Source organism: Coregonus lavaretus, assembly GCF_964263955.1.
Source record: "Coregonus lavaretus genome assembly, chromosome: 25".
Taxonomy (NCBI): domain Eukaryota; kingdom Metazoa; phylum Chordata; class Actinopteri; order Salmoniformes; family Salmonidae; genus Coregonus; species Coregonus lavaretus.
In genome coordinates this window covers 31,530,152-31,551,760 of record NC_140012.1, presented here as the reverse complement: position 1 = coordinate 31,551,760, position 21,609 = coordinate 31,530,152, and the positions used below count along the sequence as shown (strand labels likewise).

Below are 21,609 nucleotides of genomic sequence, written 5' to 3'. Positions count from 1 at the left end.
GCTTGTAACGCCAAGGTAGTGGGTTCGATCCCCGGGACCACCCATACACAAAAAATGTATGCACGCATGACTGTAAGTCGCTTTGGATAAAAGCGTCTGCTAAATGGCATATTATTATTATTATTATTATTATATATTAAAATATACATTGTTTTTGATTGGGCAGTTAACTCAAACTAGCATTAAAAACTAATTTTTTAAAAAAAGATAAAAGAACACCTTACGGCTTGACAGGGGCTGTGAAGAGACACATTATGCATATTGTATTGTATTTTGCATGGTATTATGTACTGTATTATGTATGTGATACGTGGTTGGGATACGACTGTGATATGTGGTTGTCTTGCCTGTCTATTTTAAGATGAATACACTAGCTGTGGGTCACTCTGGATGGGAGCAATGGCTGAATTGAAATGTAAATGTAGTGCTATGTACAGTATATTTATGTATATTATGTATTTTTGTTGTTGTTGTTGTTTCCTGTTTGTACCCCAGGAAGAGTAGCCACTGCCTTGGCATCAGCTAATTGGGTATCCCAATAAATACAAATGATGACAACAGATTAGATTAGAGTTTAACAGTCACATGTATGAGGTTGGAGATGTAATTACAGGGTACAGTGAAATTACATCTGCAACCCCGTACAACAGTTGTGCAATCAAACTCTGTTAATAGGCTCATATGTGAAAGCATTCACATTATATTGGTGTTTAAACTTAAATGACATGTAATTGCGCCATCACATTTAATTCAAAGGAAGCTATAATTTATTGCTGTCAGTCATTTGCGAGTTTCTTCCATTAAAGTTGGCGTTAACTTGAGTTAACACTCCCTTCGTTCACTATGATGATGATCTGTGTGAAGCACAGCACAGCACGCAAAGTACACTAAACAAAAATATAAACGCAACATGTAAAGTGTTGGTCCCATGTTTCATGAGCTGAAATAAAATAAAATACATTTTCCATATGCACAAAAAGCTTATTTCTCTCCAATTTTGTGCACAAATTTGTTAATATCCCAGTTAGTGAGCATTTCTCCTTTGCCAAGATAATCCATCCACCTGATAGGTGTGGCATATCAAGAAGCTGATTAAACAGCATGATCATTACACAGGTGTACCTTGTGCTGGGGACAAAAAAAGGCCACTCTAAAATGTGCAGTTTTGTCACACAACACAATGCCACAGATCTCTCAAGTTTTGAGGGAGCGTGCAATTGGCATGCTGACTGCAGGAATGTCCTCCAGAGCTGTTGCCAGAAAATATAATTTTCATTTCTCTACCATAAGCTGCCTCCAATGTCGTTTTAGAGAATTTGGTAGTACGTCTAACCGGCCTCACAACCGCAGGTCACGTTTATGGTGTCGTGTGGGCGAGCGGTTTGCTGATGTCAACGTTGTGAACAGAGTGCCCCAAGGTGGCGGTGGGGTTATGGTATAGGCAGGCATAAGCTACGGACAATAAACACAATTGCATTTTATCAATGGCAATTTGAATGCACAGAGATACCGTGACGAGATCCTGAGGCCCATTGTCGTGCCATTCATCCGCCGCCATTACCTCATGTTTCAGCATGATAATGCACAGCCCCATGTTGTAAGGATCTGTACACAATTCCTGGAAGCTGAAATTGTCCCAGTTCTTCCATGGCCTGCATACTCATCAGACATGTCACCCATTGAGCATGTTTGGAATGCTCTGGATCGACGTGTACGACAGTGTGTTCCAGTTCCCGTCAATATCCAGCAACTTCTCACAGCCATTGAAGAGGAGTGGGACAACATTCCACAGGCCACAATCAACAGCCTGATCAACTCTGTGCGAAGATGTGTCTTGCTGCATGAGACAAAATGGTGGTCACACCAGAGACTGACTGGTTTAATGATCCATGCACCTACTTAAAAAAATTACTATCTGTGACTAACAGATATCTGTATTCCCAATCATGCGAAATCCATAGATTAGGGCCTAATGAATTTAAATTCAATTGACTAATTAACTTATATTAACTGTAACTCAGTAAAATATTTTAAATTGTTGTTGCATTTATATTTTTGTTCAGTATACATGCATGACTACACTAAAACGCTTCATACTTGTCCTCATGTAATGAAACGGGGGTGGATCAATATAATAACTGTTTCGTTGGGGGTGTAGCCGTACAATAAATCCAGACAATGCAATGTAAGATATAGAATGGACAAATAATGGTCATAATATATACATTGAAATATGTGTATCATGTAAAAATGATAACACTTCTCAGATTGGTTAAAAATGGGGGAATGATATAACTCGACAATAATCAAAACACCCCTCTACTGCTCTCTTGTTCTCGACCATTATCCTTTGACCCCATCACGTGGTGCGGATGCTCTTCCATTCCTCGCTCTTTAGGTTAAACATGGCTGCACTTTTGAGATCAGTACGGCTTCTGAAATGTTCGCCTTCGGGCTTTCTTCAAACAACAGGGACGAGCAGAAATGGACCGCCGCTCAGTCGACTGTACAGTGGTGCGATCGGTGGTAAAGGCTCCGGAGTCTGTTCAAGACAAATCGTCCCAGGCCCCTACAGTGTACACAGGTAGCGTGATGCTGGCTAGCCGGTCCATGCTGGATTGGCATCCTACGGTTGTCATTGAGCCTCAATGACAGTCATAGTTATGCACCTAAACATTAATATGACCCGTTATCATGAGAGCGTATGTATTGATGTGTATATATATATTATACTGGTATTAGCCTGTATTATTTAATCAACAAACTAGCATGTATTAAAAAGATGGCCTCCTTGCATAAGTCCTAATGACGTTCAATTCACAGCTAATTATAACACAATAATGTAACGTTAGCTAGCTATCTGTTCTATGGGATGACTATTAACTAATTGTATTTAAACAAGTAACCCTGATTCTGCACAAATGAATATACAGAGAACTGCTGGCTATGATCTGAGGGCATGACGCCATCTTCTGCTCCCATTAAAATAAAATATTAGCTAACTCGGGAGGGGATCGATTAAGTTATTGGCAAGGTTGGAAGGATTTGCTAACTACACTTAGGCCTTCACATGTGCCACAGTCCTGTATAGGGTGTTGTGTGCCTTTCGGATCAGGCAAGGAAGCAGGGGTGCTCAGGTCAAGGTCATCATTGTGGCCTCTAATGGGAGAACCAAATCTTGATCTTTGCCGTAAACCATATATAACCCATTGCCCCTGTCATCCCTCTGCAAGGTGTGTGTGGCCCTATGCAGGGGTACGTCACTACGCCATCGTCACAGAGCAGAGGGGGCTACCCACGGATGACTCCAGTTTGGGTGTGCGCTCTAAGCAGGCCCAGCAGTTTGACTGGGCCCTGGCAAAGCTTGACAGTTCAGTGAGGAGGACAGGACGCGTCACCAAGACCCTGCTGCTGCGCATCTTCCACGACATCTGCCGAACAGGTAAATAGTTAAGCATCTTGACCACCTCTCCTTAATTTAAGAACCTCAAAGACTAGCACCTCACTCCTTTTTTGTTTCGTATTTTTTTCTACGTCTAGACATGCTTCCCCTCCAACTAACCCATGGCCTGTACTTCTATGTTTTTTCTCTCTGTCTCAAGGCTATCCCAGTGGGAATCAGGCCCTGCTCCTCCTGCGGAGCTGTGGCTCTCTACTGCCTGAGATGCCCCTGGTGGAACGCACTGAGCTGGCACACCGCATCTGGGACAAGCTACAGGAGCTGGGTATGAGGCCGTGGGCATAGAACCCAAACCCAGAGGGCATTAGTGGGACAGGGCACTGGGAAGAGATTGTCAGTGGATGTAGGAGGGTCAGAGGACAATGTGGATGGAGGTCCAACTGAAACTAAGTGCAGTAGGGAGCAAAAGAGGGCATTTTCTCAATGGAATTGATTAGCATGAGATAACTATAATAATTTGCTTACTGGTTTGTGGTCATATTGGTAATTAGTAAATGTTCCTTTTTACTGTCAAGGTGCCTCATACGATGCCAGTCATTACAACGCACTGCTCAAGGTATACCTGCAGAACGAGTTCAAGTTCTCCCCCACAGAGTTCCTGGCCAAGATGGAGGCAGCCGGCGTGCAGCCCAACAGAGTGAGTAGACTCACTGCCTCTTATCTATTATCTTTATATTCTTTGATGTTGAAGACTTTTACAGAAAAAAATTAAGAACTGGAACTTTGTTTCTTTTCTTTTTTAAATTTCTGTCTTTGTATATTGTAATTGAGCACTTACGTCATGATAAAATGAAGGTCTTCGATATAGATGAAAGCTTGAGATGACAGCTCTCCTCTGTTTAGGTGACCTTCCAGAGACTGATTGCAGCCTACTGCCATGATGGGGACATTGAGGGTGCCAGGTAAGACAGACTTTTACCAGTTTATTAAGACAGAGACTTGATATCGGCGCAATGTGAAGTGAATGACTGTTTGTGTCCTTGTCACACTCCCTTTCAGTACAATCCTGGGTTTCATGAAGAGCAAGGACCTGCCAATCACAGAGGCTGTTTTCAATTCCTTAGTGACAGGTCATGCGCGTGCAGGGTGAGTGTCACATTTGAATCCTCGTTTGTGTTGTAGGTTATGTATTTATAATGCATGTCAATGATAAGTAGAAATGTGGCCCTACTGCCTAATTCTTAATGTGTTTTGGTCTTATTGTGTTGAGTTGTGAGTCTCTCGTGCCCATACAGTGACATGGAAAGTTCAGAGAGCATCATTCCAGTCATGAAGGGAGCGGGCATCGAGCCGGGACCAGACACATATGTGGCACTGCTCAACGCCTATGCAGAGAAAGGAGATATGAACAAGATCAAACAGGTGAGTGGACCATTGGGTTTGTGTGAGTGGACACAATCTAGTACGTAAATTCACTATGACACCTTGTAGTGTGTACGTCAGGGTTTCCGTTAGCCGTTAATAGCCGACGTTTTGTAAACATATATATTTTTTTTTATCCAATAAAGAAAATTGCAGCCTGCAAATTATCCGGGAGAAGAAGAAAAAATTGCATTGCGAAATAATGCTTTTTAGCCTATTCATTGATGGAAATACCAGTCGATGGAAATAGATTTGACTGGTCATGCTTATCGGTCTATAGGTTGATTTACATAATTTAGTGGAATTAAATTGGCGCGTGTAGAGTATTTTCGTTATGTACTGTGCATTCGGAAAGTATTAAGACCATTTGACTTTTTCCACATTTTGTTACGTTACAGCTTTGTTCTAAAATGGATAAAATAAAAAAATGTCTCATCAATCTACACACAATACCCCATTATGACAAAGCAAAACCAGGTTTTTAGATTTTTTTGCAAATGTATTAAAAATAAATAGCATATACTATATTTACATAAGTATTCAGACTCGAAATTGAGCTCAGGTGCATCCTGTTTCCATTGATCATCCTTGAGATGTTTCTACAACATGATTGGAGTCCACCTGTGGTAAATTCAATTGATTCAACATGATTTTGAAAGGTACACACCTCTCTTTATAAGGTCCCACAGTTGACAGAGCATGTCAGAGCAGAAACCAAGCCATTAGGTCGAAGGAATTGTACGTAGAGTTCCGAGACAGGATCGTGTCGAGGCACAGATCTGGGGAAGGGTACCAAAAAATGTCTGAAGCATTGAAGGTCCCCAGGAGCACAGTGGCTTCCGTCATTCTTAAATGGAAGAAGTTTGGAACCACCAAGACTCTTCCTAGAGCTGGCCGCCCGGCCAAACTGAGCAATCGGTGGAGAAGGGTCTTGGTCAGGGAGGTGACCAAGAACCCCATGGTCACTCTGACAGAGCTCCAGAGTTCCTCTGTGGAGATGGGAGAACCTTCCCGAAGTACAACCATCTCTGCAGCACTCCACCAATCAAGCCTTTATGGGAGAGTGGCCAGACGGAAGCCACTCCTCAGTAAAAGGCACATGACAGCCCGCTTGGAGGCACCTAAAGAACTCTCAGACCATGAGAAACAAGATTCTCTGGTCTGATGAAACCAAGATTGAACTCATTGGCCTTTGGAGGAAACCTGGCACCACCCCTACAGTGAAGCATGGTGGTGGCAGCATCATGCTGTGGGGATGTTTTTCAGTGGTAGGGACTGGGAGACTAGTCAGGATCGAGGGAAAGATGTACGTAGCAAAGTACAGAGAGATCCTTGATGAAAATCTGATCCATAGCTGTGCAGCAACGCTCCCCGTCCAACCTGACAGAGCTTGAGAGGATCTGCAGAGAAGAATGGGAGAAACTCCACAAGCTTGTAGCGTCATATACCCAAGAAGACTCGAGGCTGTAAGGTGCTTCAACAAAGTACTGAGTAAAGGGTCTGAATACTTATGTTAATGTGATATTTGCAAAAATTTCGAAACCTCTTTTTGCTTTGTCATTATGGGGTATTGTGTTTTGATTGAAGGGGGAAAAAATGATTTAATCCATTTTAGAATAAGGCTGTAACGTAACGTGGATAAAATCAAGGGGTCTGAATACTTTCCGAATGCACTATCTTATCTATCACACGCCTACAGCCTACAGCATACAGATACAGAGCCTTTGAGTGGAAAATCTGTCTGACAGCGCAAGAGCTGCTGCTGCAGCATCTTGTGGTGCTTTCAAGACAACTGGGAACTCTGAAAAATACAAGGTCAAATCATGACATCAGTGATCTTCAGGTTGGAAAGTCGGACCTCTAGAAAGAGGCCTGAGTTCTCGAGTTGGAATTCCGAGTTGGATGACCGTTCAAAAAGGTTTTTCCCAGTCGGAGCTCGTTTTTTCCCCCCCACTTGTCTTGAACACACTGAAGTCGGAAGTCGGAGATTTCCGAGTTCCCAGTTGTTTTGAACGCGGCATCAAACGGCAATGGAAGGCAGGCTTCATCAGCGTGTCACAGACCACTTTGCAGTGAGCTGTAGGCAGTAGGCTATGCATTTTGAAAACGTATATACTTAATTGTTTGAAACCTGAACGTTTGAATATATATTATGAGGCATATCTTGCTTCAAAGTAACCTATTAGAGTGCCTCTCTTTCTAAATTTCTAATGGATAATTTCATCTGTCACATGAAACCGCTCGCATGTGCAGTGCCCTTTTGACAAGTGTTTTTCCGTTAATTGCATTATTGAATTAACTTTTGCGCGTAGTCTGCTGCCTTATGCGCACTGCTGCACTTATGTGTCCTCTGTAGCTCAGCTGGTAGAGCACGGCGCTTGTAACGCCAAGGTAGTGGGTTCGATCCCCGGGACCACCCATACACAAAAAATGTATGCACGCATGACTGTAAGTCGCTTTGGATAAAAGCGTCTGCTAAATGGCATATTATATTATTATTATATTATAATGTGAATAAATAAGTTTATCAACATTTTAAGCGAAATGTTTCGATCTGTTGCGTCAGACTCATTGCTTTTTAAGTAAAAACAATTGTTTTTGTTGCCTAGGCCTACTGGTTGTATGCATTTGGGATATACCATCCCAAAACTGTCCCAGAATCTGTTTGGAATAGGCTATTTCTTTCTCGACAAGCTGACCAATAGAATAATTAGCCTAAACTTTTCTCCTATAGTAGATTGACATAGGCTAGTGATCTTGCTGTTCATTATTCGTCTTGTTGGCTGAGGAAAAGTAAATGTGGACAGTCTATCATGTTCAAAGTGCACATCAGAATTTGGTAAGAAGGACCGCACATCGTTGCATCCTCGACTTGCATGTTCTGTTAATATGAATTACCATATTCAAAATGTGATTTCTGTCATTCTGAGCACCGTGGGTGGATGCCCTAATCAGGTTATGCACCCAATGCATATGGTTCCGGTAAATCTAAAATGTTGCCGGTCAACAGAAACCCTGGTGTGTGTTTGTGTGAACTGACCCTCCCGTGTGTCCCGTCCCCAGACTCTGGAGGCTGTGGAGAACACAGACACCAGTCTGATGGACAGAGACCTGATGCAGGTGGTATTCAGCCTGTCCAAGGCAGGCCATCAGCAGCACGTACCAGAGATAGTGGAGCGTATGAGACACGAGAGAGGATATGTACCAGGTATGATCAGCTCCAGAGGACTGGGTGGGCTAAGCACTTTTACAGTGATTTTCAGGAACTTGCCATGCAAGTGAAGGTAAACACTTGACTTTATTGTTGCGGGGTCCTGTACTTAGACGGTGCAGGGACTACAACTACCCCTGAACGTTCTGGTTATGCGTTGTTGAGATAACGAAGATGATGATATTGATGAATTGAATGTCAATTGGATGAGAACACATCTCCCCCCCCCCGTAGATGCTATGAACCTGTGTCTGAGCCTGATCACCCAGGGCCAGGAGGACACAGCCTTCACTGTGCTGAAGACCTTTCCCACCCTGCAGCAAGAGACCCAGAGCGGAGACTCCCCCAACCTGGGAAACTTCTTTCTGCGACACTGTGTCAACATGGACAAGGTAAGGCTTTCAGGGTTGTCAGTATTTCCACTGCAATGTTTTAAAACAAATTATTAGAAAATAATTTTCCGGATGGGAAAACGTTTTCAGTGTAAACGTAAACAATTAAAACCAGATAAATTATGTAGAAAAGATAATGGATCAATATATTTTTTAATAAGATCATCTTTGAGAACTAACAATTACCAAAATAAAAACTAGACAGTCAGGGAGAATTTAAAAAATGTCATGGCATGGGGCCTTTGTTATAATGTTTGAGTCACTCAGATTGCATAACAACAAGGCATAATTAGCTTTGATTAGCTTTGAAACTACATATTTCCTCTCTGCCCCATGGCAAAATGTGTAGAATTGCAGGAAATGAGCTTTAACAGCAAAATTGTCGCTGCGGTCAAGAGGGGCCTCTAAAACCGCGCCATTGGCCACTACCGCGTCCCCCTCCCCCCGATAACTATGCCACTGCTGCTGAAAACATTCATGGGGGAAACACTGGTTCTAGACCAGGATTGCCCAAGCTCGCCTCCTGGAGAGATACCCTTCTGCACACTTTAGTTCCAACCCTTATCTACCACACCTGATTCTACAAATGAGCTGCTCATAAATGTCCATCTGTCTCTGTTTTTAGCCAGTGGAGAAGGTAGCCCGCTACTGCAAGGAGCTGCAGGACTCCAGCTACCACGCTACACCCCTGCAGTTCACCCTGTACTGCTGCCTGGAGGCCAAGAAGACTGGTACGCTACATCCTCCTGAGAAATGCACAGGGACGACAGAGAGGAGGAGTAGGAGGCTACACACCAGAGGGAGTTTTTCACCATCTCTCTAATCTTTTCTCCAGCTACTGCGGTGGAGTTGATGAAGATGATGAAGGAACAGGGACAACCCATCAGACCCCACTACTTCTGGCCCCTCCTCACACAACATGCCAAGGACCAGAACACAACAGGTATGGAAACATGATTAAAACCCAGAAACACAAAACCATTTGATTTTAAAATACTGATAAATAGGGATTGAATGGGTCGTTTCAGCTCCAGTGTCCTCTCGATAGCACCCTCTAACTTCATTTGTTTAGCCCATTCATGCGTTGTTGTTGGAGATTCAGATATGAACCAGTACCACCCTCTGGACTGGCCATTGTAGTAGATTGAAGATCCAAGTTGACCTCCCATCGTAGCTTCACTTGCCAGGGTGTCCCTGTGTCACTCTCCGCTCTTCACGGGGATAACACAGAGAGTGACAGGGTTCAGAATGAGTGAGGGAGCTGTCCGTCACAGCCTTGTGGATGGCGACGCCTCCATGCCATTTCCTGGTGGGTGCCGGTTCTGATCCCTAACCCACCACAGGGCATGACGGGACCTGTCTGATGTCACTGTCTGAGAGGTCACTCACATGATATACACCCACAGACTTCTCGCTCTCTCTCTCTCTCTCTCTCTCTCCAATACCACAAATATATTTTATGAGAAAGGCGCTCCTCGAACTAGATGCTGTGATGCTTGAAATAGTTGTTCTAAAATGTGTGCATGTTGAGGTATTGGTTTAAAGTCACTGTGGTAGAAAGGCATATGTATGTGAGAGCCTAACGTGATGCCCTGAGGGCCCGTGCTGCTGTGTGTCTGTCTGCTGTAGAGATTTAGACTTTATGTAGTACTCTGGATAGAGAGAGGCTCTCGGAGCCCACAGTATACTCAGGCCTGGCCAGGTTATGACTTCTCCAGACCGCTCCTTCGTAAGAAGCTTTTAGAAGAGCAGGGCCTGTCAAATATTTATGGGCCAGAGTGTTCCACCCTGGAAGGATTTCACTGGTTTGGGGGCAAGGGGGGGAAAGAGGTCGGATCTGAGCCTGAGATGAAGAGCGGGCACTCTAGGCAGAACGGATAATGATAACCCCCCCCTCTTTCTCTCTCAGGGGACCTCTCTGGAATAGATCTTATTAAAGGTCAAGGAAGGTCGAAGGATAACTACGTTCTTATTCTCCTCCAAGACTAAAACAGGCCCAGGACTGGACGTTGTTTTGGTTGACTGACTGTCAAACTGTACTTTCCGTTCTTCCTCTTTTGTTGCTCGGCTGCGTTCCATCTTTTGCAGTACCTCACTCCTTTTCATCGTCTCTCAGTGAATTAGCACAATGGCAGGTTTATCTAAGCGATGCCCTTCTCTCTCATATGAGGAGGAGTCTGATGTGACCTCTACCCTGCCCTGAGGGGGAAAGGATGGAGTCCCCCTTTTGGGGGGGGGGGATTGGGGGAGGATAGACTGAGGGGTTTAATCCCCCACCCCCTACCTACTCCTGAGGGCTGTGGGGCTGAGGGATCACAGGTCATTCTGCTACAGTGGCTGTGGAGGCCTCTGGTCTCCTATAGTCCAGTCTCAGCCCTGAGGAAACTACAGGGCGTCATGGGAGACTGGGGTTCAGCTAAGGGTCAAACTAACGTTTAGGAGAAGATCAGCCTTCCAACAGTGATTGGGAGTGTTTTCATATACTAATATAGAAAACGATGAATTGTGTTGCTACTGTATTTCAGAAAGATAAACGGCTAGACTGAAATGGTCCAAGGCGAGTTCAAATTCATGTCATAATGACCATGTTTGGACAATGTTCTGCCTTTGAGAAGTGATACATCCTTGTCTTTATGTCCTTGGAGTCTTAGTTATAGGTGAGATGGGCTGCTTCAGAAGGTTCAGAGCAGTGTGCTAGCAGACTCCACCCTGGCTTGAACATACCGGACATAGATTTAGTTGTCAGACCGCTTAGCGGAAACAAAAACGTATCTTTCTTTTGCACACTGGTTGTCCCTGCGTTGTTAGCCTTAACCCTCATGAATGATGCAGCCTCTCTATGGCTGCAGGAGGGGCGTGTGTGTGTGTCCGTCCGTGTGTGTGTGTGTAAAAGCGTTCGGGGGGCAGCATGGTGGAGGTGATGTGACGGATGCAGAGTGACTTGATTTCATGTAAATGCGAGCGCTCTGAGGGAATTCACTTTGGATTACGCGCACCACTGCACCGGCATGAAATATTAAGCGCCATGTCACTTTCTGTCCACAGGTGTCACTGGCGGGCAGGAGCGGGGCAGAAAAACTTAGCATTTTGATGAGGTGTGGATTTGGGTAGGCGAGTTAGAGGAAGCATATGCTCTGCTTTTGTTCCCACCAGCCGTGAGCCACGGCCGGCTTGTCATCCCTGAGCAGGGAGCTTATCGCTTGTGACAACGGCGAGAGGGAAAGCGAGAAAGTGGTACAGCGGGCTGCCTCCGTTCGCCTCTGCTTTACGAAGAGGCTTTTATGTTTTGGGAGGCGCAGATTAAAGCCCCCATGCCACGAGGCATCCAGTCTATTCCCCCCCCCCCCCCCAACCAACTCCCTCGACCTCTTCAACACATGCTCCCTCCTCTCCCTCTAAAGCAGCTCTCACCACTTCCTCTCCCGCCGTCCCTCAGTCCACCCTGTGAGTGTCAGTGTGTGGTAATTAATGGAACAAGAAGTGATTCCATCTGACATCGTCATAGCCACCTGTACTCCTAGAGACAAAAACCGAGAGAGAGACCGAGGGAGGGAGGGGGAGAGCGAGGCACAGAAGGTACATGTACTCATTTCAAGGACAGAGGAGTGTAGGAAATAGCAACCAGTTCACTTCACTCTGGTCCTCTCATCTCTCCTTGCTATTCTCTGTTCTCTTTCATTTTCCCTTTGAGTCTCTTTGTCTGTCTCTTGTCAGATGGTATCTCATCGTGTCGCCTCTGCCTCAGTGGACATGTAGTTATAGTCTGGCCTGGGCATATACCAGAACGTCTAAGGTGAGGATTAAGCCTTCATTCCCAAGGAGTCAGTCTAGTCAGTCACAATGAAGTTCCTCTGCTGTGCTCCAGCCAGTCTCAGGTCTCACCTGTGCAATATTAGAGGGCTAGATATTCCCACAGTGTGAATTCTGCCTCAATTGTGAGATGAAGTGCACTTGAAAAAGCTCAAAAGAAATGTTAGCTAACCCCTCTTAAGAGTCTTAACACCTTTTACCTAAATATCAAAAGGATATGAATACTCTATGCAGTGAGTATATGAAGCCTGTTTGTAACCCCGATGTTTGGCGTTAGTTCACCGAATAACCACTGAATCAGCGCCTACCCTGCTGCTTTTAAAAGCTTCTCACTCCCTCGCACACTTGCACGGCGTGAATCAGTGAAAAGTGCTGATTCTAGAAGCCCATGTGAGAACCAGGTCACATACAGTATATACTGAACAAAAATATAAACGCAACAATGATTTTACTGAGTTACAGTTCATATAAGGAAATCAGTCAATTTAAATACATTAATTGGGCCCTAATCTATGGATTTTGCATGACTGGCCCGCCTACTGGGGAGCCAGGCCCAGCCAATCAGAATGCGTTTTTCCCTACAAAAGGGCTTTATTACAGACAGAAATACTCTTCAGTTTCATCAGCTGTCCGGGTTTCTGGTCTCAGATGATCCCGAAGGTGAGGAAGCCGGATGTGGAGGTCCTGGGCTGGCTTGGTTACATGTGGTCTGCGGTTGTGAGGCCTGTTGGACGTACTGCCAAATTCTTTAAAATGACGTTGGTTTATGGTAGAGAAATTAACATTCAATTCTCTGGCAGAAGCTCTGGTAGATATTCCTGTAGTCAGTATGCCAATTGCGCGCTCCCTCAACTTGAGACATCTGTGGCATTGTGCTGTGTGACAAAACTGCACATTTTAGAGTGGCCTTTTATTGTCCCCAGCACAAGGTGCACCTGTGTAATGATCATTACAGTTTAATTAGCTTCTTGGAATGCAACACCTGTCAGGTGGATCTTGGCAAAAGATAAATACTAACAGGGATGTAAACAAATTTGTGCAAATCATTTGAGAGAAATAAGCTTTTTGCGCATAGGGACATTTCTGGCTCTTTTTATTTTAGCTCATGAAACATGGGACCAACACTTTACATGTTGCGTTTATATTTTTGTACAGTATACATTTACCAGCTCCATTGACATGTTTTCTATCAGTCTGGTTTCCCAGAAATGGATCATGGATTATTAAACAGGAAAACAGGTGCTCTTCTCCTTTCATAAAAAAAAATGAAGAAAGGATGAGAGGACTCCCGGGCTCCATTGAGAAGAAAGCATCAGATCGGCTTTTTACTTTTTCTTGAAAGCAGAGAGGGTAGTGAGCTGTGAGAGAGGGGGATGAATGAAGGGAATATATAGAATGATGGAGTGGCCTGAGTGGTCCAGGTGCCCTACCTGGTTAATGCTACCCCTCTCCTTCTCTACCTCCACCCCCGGCTGGAGCTCCTAAGTTAGGTTTTAATGGTGGATAAAAGCAGATCCTTATCTTTTATTCAGGTGTGTTGGGGCAGTGGAGGGTATTACCAGGTGAACAGAGACCCTCCCTAGAGGACTGAGATACAGAGCGCTGTGTGGGCCTGAGTGGAGTGTAAACACCACAAACACACACACAGAGAACGAGAGAGATGGAGCCAGGGTGTATGTGCTCTCACATACAGCACCGAAACACTTAGCCTGCCCTCTTGCTGAAGTCTGCATGGAAACATGCATGAACACATAGATAGGTATTTCTAACCCTGAGAAACGCACACACAGTCACACTGGTTCATTCCACTCTTGGCCCATCTCATATGTCCATCCAGGCCTAGGCAGCAATGTGCCTGTTCCATATTCATGTGGCCGCTCCCGGGGAGGGTGTGCCTGGGGCAGGGGCCAAGGGTTCTGCTGGAGAGGAGAGCAGAGTAGTGGTAATGGGTTTGGAGTCCACCCTAGGCCCGTCCCCTCAACCTCTGGTTGCTGCAGGGTTGGGTCAATTCCATTTCAACTCAGAAAGTAACCCCAATTCCACATTTTCCTCACTCAAAAGCATTGAAGAGAATTGGAATTGGTTTTGGAATTTCAGTGTGCTTCCTGAATTGACTGGAATTGGAAATGGGTTTGACCCCAACCCCGATGTCCACTGTTGTACTGTGCTGTAGCAGGGCTGGGTATCCCCATCTGAGTGTTGATGTTCCTCCAGGTATCATGGAGGTGTTGAAGGGCATGCAGGAAGTGGATGTACCAGCTGATGTAGAGACAATGTCCATCTACGTCCTGCCTGCTTTCCCAAACGTAGATGCTGCCCGGGACGCATTCAAGGTACCGTGTGTGTGTGTGTGTGTAGGGTGGGTGGCCTCCACATCCACATGAAGTGGCACCAGCGCCTGAAGCGCTAACCCAACCCCCCCAACGCACGAGATGTGTGCGTGCGTTGCTAGTTTCTGATAGTCTTGGTTATCTTGGCGTCTGTATGAGCAGGTGTGTGAAGCGTGTGCACGGTTGCATTTTATAAATATTTTTTTTTTGTGTTGTGTTGCCATGTGTTCATGTGAATGGTGTGTATTTGTCGTAGGAGATGGGCTGCTCCTTGGAGTCTGAGGGTTTCTTGTCCTCTGAGGTGCGCTCTGAGGCTAGCAGTGGGAACCTGGCAGGACTGTTGGTTACCAGTGAGTATCTACCTGTATTTCAACTCTATCTTAATGGCTTCCTCTGGTCATTCAACATGTCAAAAAACACATCTATTACAGGTAATTATGCCGATAATCATGTCTAATGCACCTTCTTTGTTCACTTATGTACACCAACATACATTCATGATGGCCCCATTCCAAGTCACTCATAGTGCCTCTGATGTCTATGTGAACTACCTACCTAGCGTAACTCTCTGGGCCCAGGGTTAGCTTTTTGAGGGAGGACCGACTCGTCATCAGCATCTGGCTTCTGTTTCTCCTGGAGTCTTATTGCCCCCATCAGAGCGCTGTCTCTCGCCCCCTCTTCTCTTGCTCTCTTTCGCTGTCTCTCTGCTCCCCACACACTCCCCGCTCATCAGGGCTTTTAAGTGATTAGTGTGTGTGAATATGTTAGGAGGAGCGGGGGATCGAGGGAGCGACTCGCCTAAACTGGTGGAGGTGAAGAGCGATTGGGGGGGTGAGATGGAGGGGTGTTTAATAATGGATGCTCGTTCGCTCATCTCGTTTTAGCCCCTCTACCCGTTTTCTCTCGTTCTCTTAATCTGTCACACACCATCTCTTTTTTTGTCCTTCTGGTTGCTTGGATATTTGTCTTGAGTCTTCTTGGTCTTTCACACCACATTGACATGCCACTTATATCTATGAAGGCTTTGGGAAACCAAACATCCTTAGTGTTCTCCTCAGAATGTGTCTGTTTCTCTCTCCCTCTCCAGTGTCTGCTCCTTCCTTCCCTGCCCTGGACCTGAGTACCTTCAGAGGAAGTCTCATCCAGGGCTTCAGAAGGTGAGTTGTCTTACGTCGTAACTGTTTTTAGAGTAAGAGTGCTCTGTTTCTCTTTACAAGTGTGTATGTGCAAATGTGTTTGCCTTCTCGCCCATGTTTCTAAACAGGCTTATGAAAGCCCCTGGCAACATGGGGTTTATGACTTGTGAATAACTACATATGTTACTTGTGTCCCCCTCCCCTGTCAGTGAGTGAGTGAGGGAGTGAGTTAGAGACTGCGGTGTTCTCCCTGCAGCGGGCCACCCAGTTCCGGGCCCTGACTGCCTCATGCTTATGGACACAGTCAGTCAGTGGTCCTGACCTGCAGCCCTGGCCCAGGAGCACCCTGGGAGATATGTTAATGAGTCTACTCTGAGCCCCGCCCCTAAGGCTCTGCCCTCACCCTACCCAGCCTGAGGTCTGTAGGCTGGCTACAGGCAGGAGGGCAATGATGTAAATATTTACACCCACTCCTCCCTCTCTTTCTCCCTCCCGCCCTCAACTGTCTTGACCCTCCCAGGGAGCCCAGAGGTCCTGGCATACTTACTGGTGTTTGTGTCGCTTCTGTCCTGTCCTCCCCTCACACCAATATACACACACACAGTCATTAGTTATGGTTATGAAATAATAATTAAAGTGAAATGGAGAGATTGCGGCCTAGTTGAAGAGAGACTTTCCTGTGGTTTTTGGGCTGATATTGCAGATGTCAGAAACATAATCACCTTCTTCTCAGGAGTAAGATTGATACGTTTCTAGATGTATGTCGTGAATGATTTAGACTACATCTGTACTCTTTTCTCTCTGGACGATGTTCCTGGTAGCATGGTTGTCTGCTATAGACTCATCTGTGAGCCGTGCGGTGCTGTCGTTGCCAGGCAGCCTGTCACGCCCATAATTGGGGTTGACGCCAAAGAAGAGGGGTGTGTCACTGGGGAGGGGGGGCTGTGTCAGAACCATGTCACTACACTCCGCAACCTGCTCCTGTCAGAGCAAGGTCAGGGGATAATTTAATCATTAAAGACCCCCCCGCTCCCTCCACCCTCCTCTCATCTTGTCTCTGTGCCTCTCAAACCAGCTGACAACGCCACATACGCACGACGGCCGTGTCATCATAATTTAGGAATGGTTTTGTGTGTGTGTGTGTCTGACATGGTTTTCGAGTGACTATTCAGTGTGTGTAGGATAATGTGTAGGATGCCTGTTTTCTTCCCTTAAGTCAATTTCCTCTCATCCTCAGATGATTTGTCAAGGCAAAGTGGCAGTCCTCTTCTCTGTCCTGTGTATATATTTCCCTGGTGCATCATTTTCGGGGATCATGGTATCAGTTAGACCATTCAGAATGTATCATTTGCTCCATCAGAATGCCCAGGTTCTTATCATCCCTGCGTTTTACTGGCGTTTTGCCGTGTGACATTAATAGAATTGTGTCCGGTTGTGTCGTGTTCATAGGGACTCGTATGTCAGTAATCTACTGTAATATTGTTCTCATAGAAGCTTGCTTTATGTCTCTGTGCTGATTTCCTGTGAGTATGTATGTGGCTGCGTTTACACTGGTCTTTCAACCAATCACATCAGATCTTTTTTTAGATAATTAGTGAAAAAAATATCAGAATTGGGCTGCCTGTGTGAATTCAGCCTAAGTATCCTGATTCTGTGTACTGATTCCTGTCTGTATGTCTGTATCCTGATGTCTTGTCCTCTGCTACCCCCTACAGGTCTGATGATGTGGAGAGCATGTCTAAAGTAAGACGATGCACAGCGCTGCTTGGTTTCAGCTCTGTTCATAATCGCATGTGGAGAAACTGGCAGGGGTTTATTGAAGAGGGTGGAAGGTTCAGAATGTTGCAGATAGAAATGTATGACATGTAAAAGCTTGATTGTAATTTCGATATGACATATAGACTTACCACTTTTATAGATTATATTTATTTCTGCAAATAGTTTTTCTAACCCTTCCCCTCTTGATTGCATTGCACTGATACAGTGATACAGGCATTTAAAAGGCAACAATATGACTGCTATATAATTCTGGGGCATGAGTTTTCACTATTCAGGTGTGATGCTTGACCCTGCAATTTGTATGTAGGTGTGTATGTGTATGAGATGCATGTCTAAGGTTATGCTTGTTTTCAGATCACTGAGCTGCTGTACAAAGATGAGCGTTTCTCTCAGGGAGCTACAGGATCTGCTGGTAAGATCATTTGTGAATGGATGAAAATCTGACCATAACAACGCTATCTATTTTATTTTTGTTAAATTTTAGTCATTTAGCATACACTCTTATCCAGTAGTGAGCGCATACATTTTCATACTGTCAGAATAATTGTAGTGAGAATTATATATTTTAATCTTTTATTTATTTCATCACATTCCCAGTGGGTCAGAAGTTTACATACACTCAATTAGTATTTGGTAGCATTGCCTTTAAATTGTTTAACTTGGGTCAAACGTTTCGGGTAGTCTTCCACAAGCTTCCCACAATAAGTTGGGTGAATTTTGGCCCATTCCGCCTGACAGAGCTGGTGTAACTGAGTCAGGTTTGTAGGCTTCCTACTTTTTCATTTCTGCCCACAAATCTTCTATAGGATTGAGGTCAGGTTTTGTGATGGCCACTCCAATACCTTGACTTGGTTGTCCTTAAGCCATTTTGCCACAACTTTGGAAGTATGCTTGGGGTCATTGTCCATTTGGAAGACCCATTTGCGACCAAGCTTTAACTTCCTGACTGATGTCTTGAGCTTAAATATATCCACATAATTTTCCTTCCTCATGATGCCATCTATTTTGTGAAGTGCACCAGTCCCTCCTGCAGCAAAGCACCCCCACAGCATGATGCTGCCACCCCCGTGCTTCACGGTTGGGATGGTGTTCTTCGTCTTGCAATTGTCCCACTTTATCCTCCAAACATAACGATGGTCATTATGGCCAAACAGTTCTATTTTTGTTTCAACAGACCAGAGGACATTTCTCAAAAAAGTACGATCTTTGTCCCCATGTGCAGTTGCAAACCGTAGTCTGGCTTTTTTATGGCGGTTTTGGAGCAGTGGCTTCTTCCTTGCTGAGTGGCCTTTCAGGTTATGTCGATATAGGACTCGTTTTACTGTGGATATAGATACTTTTGTACCGGTTTCCTCCAGCATCTTCACAAGGTCCTTTGCTGTTATTCTGGGTTTGATTTGCACTTTTCGCACCAAAGTACGTTAATCTCTAGGAGACAGAACGCGTCTCCTTCCTGAGCGGTATGACAGCTGTGTGGTCCCATGGTGTTTATACTTGCATACTATTGTTTGTACAGATGAACGTGGTACCTTCAGACGTTTGGAAATTGCTCCCAAGGATAAACCAGACTAGTGGAGGTCTACAATGTTTTTTTGATGTCTTGGCTGATTTCTTTTGATTTTCCCATGATGTCAAGCAAAGAGGCACTGAGTTTGAAGGTAGGCCTTGAAATACATCCACAGGTACACCTCAAATTGACTCAAATGATGTCAATTAGCCTATCAGAAGCTTCTAAAGCCATGACATCATTTTCTGGAATTTTCCAAGCTGTTTAAAGGCACAGTCAATTTAGTACATGTAAACTTCTGACCCAGTGGAATTGTGATACAGTGAATTATAAGTGAAATAATCTGTCTGTAAATTGTTGGAAAAATGACTTGTGTCATGCACAAAGTAGATGTCCTAAACGACTTGCCAAAACTATAGTTTGTTAACAAGAAATTTGTGGAGTGGTTGAAAAACGAGTTTTAATGACTCCAACCTAAGTGTATGTAAACTTCCGACTTCAACTGTATGTATGTCTGTCTGTATGTACAGTGCCTTCAGAAAGTATTCACCCCTTGACTTTTTTCCACATTTTGTTGTTACAAATTGGGATTGAATTGTTTTTCAACGATCTACACAAAATTCTCAGTCAAAGTGGAAGAAAATGTTTTCCATTTTTTAAAGATGAATGAAAAATAATACACTAAAATCTTGATTAGATATTCAACCCCCCGAGTTAATAAATGTTGGAATCACCTTTTGGCAGCGATTTACAGCTGTGAATCTTTTTGGGTACGTCTCTAAGAGCTTTGCACACCTGGATTGTACAATATTTGCCCATTTATTCTTTTTTAAACTCTTCAAGCTCTGTCAAGTTGGTTGTTGATCATTGCTTTGACAGCTATTTTCAAGTCTTGCCATAGATTTTCAGCCCTATTTAAGTCAACTGTAACTAGGCCACTCAGGACCATTCAATGTCCTCTTGGTAAATAACTCCAGTGTAGATTTGGCCTTGAGTTTTTGTTTGTTGTCCTGCTGAAAGGTGAATTTGTCTCCCAGTGTCTGTTGGAAAGCAGACTGAACCAGGTTTTCCTCTAGGATTTTGCCTGTGCATATCTCTATTCCATTTATTTTTACCCCCCCCAAAAAACTAGTCCTGACCAATGACGGGAATATCCATAACATGATGCAGCCACCACCATGCTTGAACATATGAAGTGCAGTACTCAGTGATGTTGTGTTGGATTTGTCCCAAACATAATGCTATGCTTTTTTTTTTTTTTTGCAGTATTACTTTAGTGCCTTATTGCAAACAGGATTACATTTACATTTAAGTCATTTAGCAGACGCTCTTATCCAGAGCGACTTACAGTTAGTGCATACATCACTTTATTAATTTTTTTCATACCCCCCGTGGGAATCGAACCCACAACCCTGGCGTTGCAAACTCCATGCTCTACAAACTGAGCTACATCCCCTGCCGGCCATTCCCTCCCCTACCCTAGACGACGCTGGGCCAATTGTGCGCCGCCCCATGGGTTTCCCGGTCGTGGCCGGCTACGACAGAGCCTGGATTCGAACCAGGATCTCTAGTGGCACAGCTAGCACTGCGATGCAGTGCCTTAGACCACTGCGCCATGTTTTTGAATATTTTTTTATTCTGTACAGACTTCCTTCTTTTCACTGTCATTTTAGGTTAGTATTGTGGAGTAATTACAATGTTGTTGATCCATCCTGTCCTCCTCTCACAGCCATTAAACTCTAACTGTTTTAAAATCACCTTTGGCCTCATGGTGAAATCCCTGAGTGGTTTCCTACCTCTCCGGCAACTGAGTTAGGAAGGACACCTGTATCTTTGTAGTGACTGGGTGTATTGATGCACCATCCAAAGCGTAATTAATAACTTCACCATGCTCAAAGGGATATTGAGTGTCTGCTTTTAGGTGCCCTTCTTTGCGAGACATTGGAAAACCTCCCTGGTCGTTGTGGTTGAATCTGTGCTTGAAATTCACTGCTCGACTGAGGGACCGTACAGATAATTGTATGTGTGGGGTACAGAGATTGAGTACTCATAAAAAAATCATGTTAACCACTATTATTGCACACAGTGAGTACATGCAATTTATTATGGGACTTGTTAAGCAAATGTTTACTCCTGAATCTATTTAGGCTTGCCATAACGAAAGGGTTGAATAGTTATTGACTCAAGACATTTCAGCTTTTAATTTTTTATTAATTCTATAACAAAATTCCACTTTTGGGTTATTGTGTGTAGATCAGTGGCACAACATCTCAATTATATCCATTTTAATTCAGGCTGTAACACAACAAAATGGGGGGAGTCAAGGGGTGTGAATACTTTCTGAAGGCACTTTATCGGTGTCTGTCTCTGCGTTTACTGTGTATATATCTGCAGTCTCAGTGGCAGGAGTCTGCTGACGCGCTCACTCTGCGTTATGAACACTGTGTTTGCATGTTCATGTCCTGCCCTAGATATAGGGTGTATGTGTGAGACCTGGCCAGAGGGACAGCCTGTTTGTCAGGGAAAATGGACCTAGGCTGCTGACACAGCGCTGAACAAACAGCCAGCGTCTCAGTGTAGTTTGTGTCAGGAATGTGTATCTTTCGGTCAGTGTGTGTGGCG

At 44.5% G+C, this 21,609-nt stretch overlaps 1 protein-coding gene across 1 annotated transcript in view; it reads left to right on the top strand.

Moving 5' to 3' along the window:
* Nucleotides 1-2,386: 2,386 nt before the first annotated feature.
* The window catches only part of lrpprc (leucine-rich pentatricopeptide repeat containing), a 67,783-nt gene continuing 48,560 nt past the window's right edge, over nt 2,387-21,609 (top strand). Inside the window, exons 1-16 of the mRNA XM_084141634.1 lie at nt 2,387-2,584; nt 3,234-3,442; nt 3,603-3,725; nt 3,976-4,097; nt 4,304-4,362; nt 4,460-4,546; nt 4,696-4,822; nt 7,886-8,030; nt 8,268-8,425; nt 9,051-9,156; nt 9,261-9,368; nt 14,450-14,568; nt 14,822-14,915; nt 15,653-15,722; nt 17,417-17,444; nt 17,835-17,892. Of these exons, the coding sequence (XP_083997760.1) occupies nt 2,406-2,584; nt 3,234-3,442; nt 3,603-3,725; nt 3,976-4,097; nt 4,304-4,362; nt 4,460-4,546; nt 4,696-4,822; nt 7,886-8,030; nt 8,268-8,425; nt 9,051-9,156; nt 9,261-9,368; nt 14,450-14,568; nt 14,822-14,915; nt 15,653-15,722; nt 17,417-17,444; nt 17,835-17,892 (1,792 nt within the window). The 5' untranslated portion in view covers nt 2,387-2,405. The remainder of the gene's footprint in view (nt 2,585-3,233; nt 3,443-3,602; nt 3,726-3,975; nt 4,098-4,303; nt 4,363-4,459; nt 4,547-4,695; nt 4,823-7,885; nt 8,031-8,267; nt 8,426-9,050; nt 9,157-9,260; nt 9,369-14,449; nt 14,569-14,821; nt 14,916-15,652; nt 15,723-17,416; nt 17,445-17,834; nt 17,893-21,609) is intronic.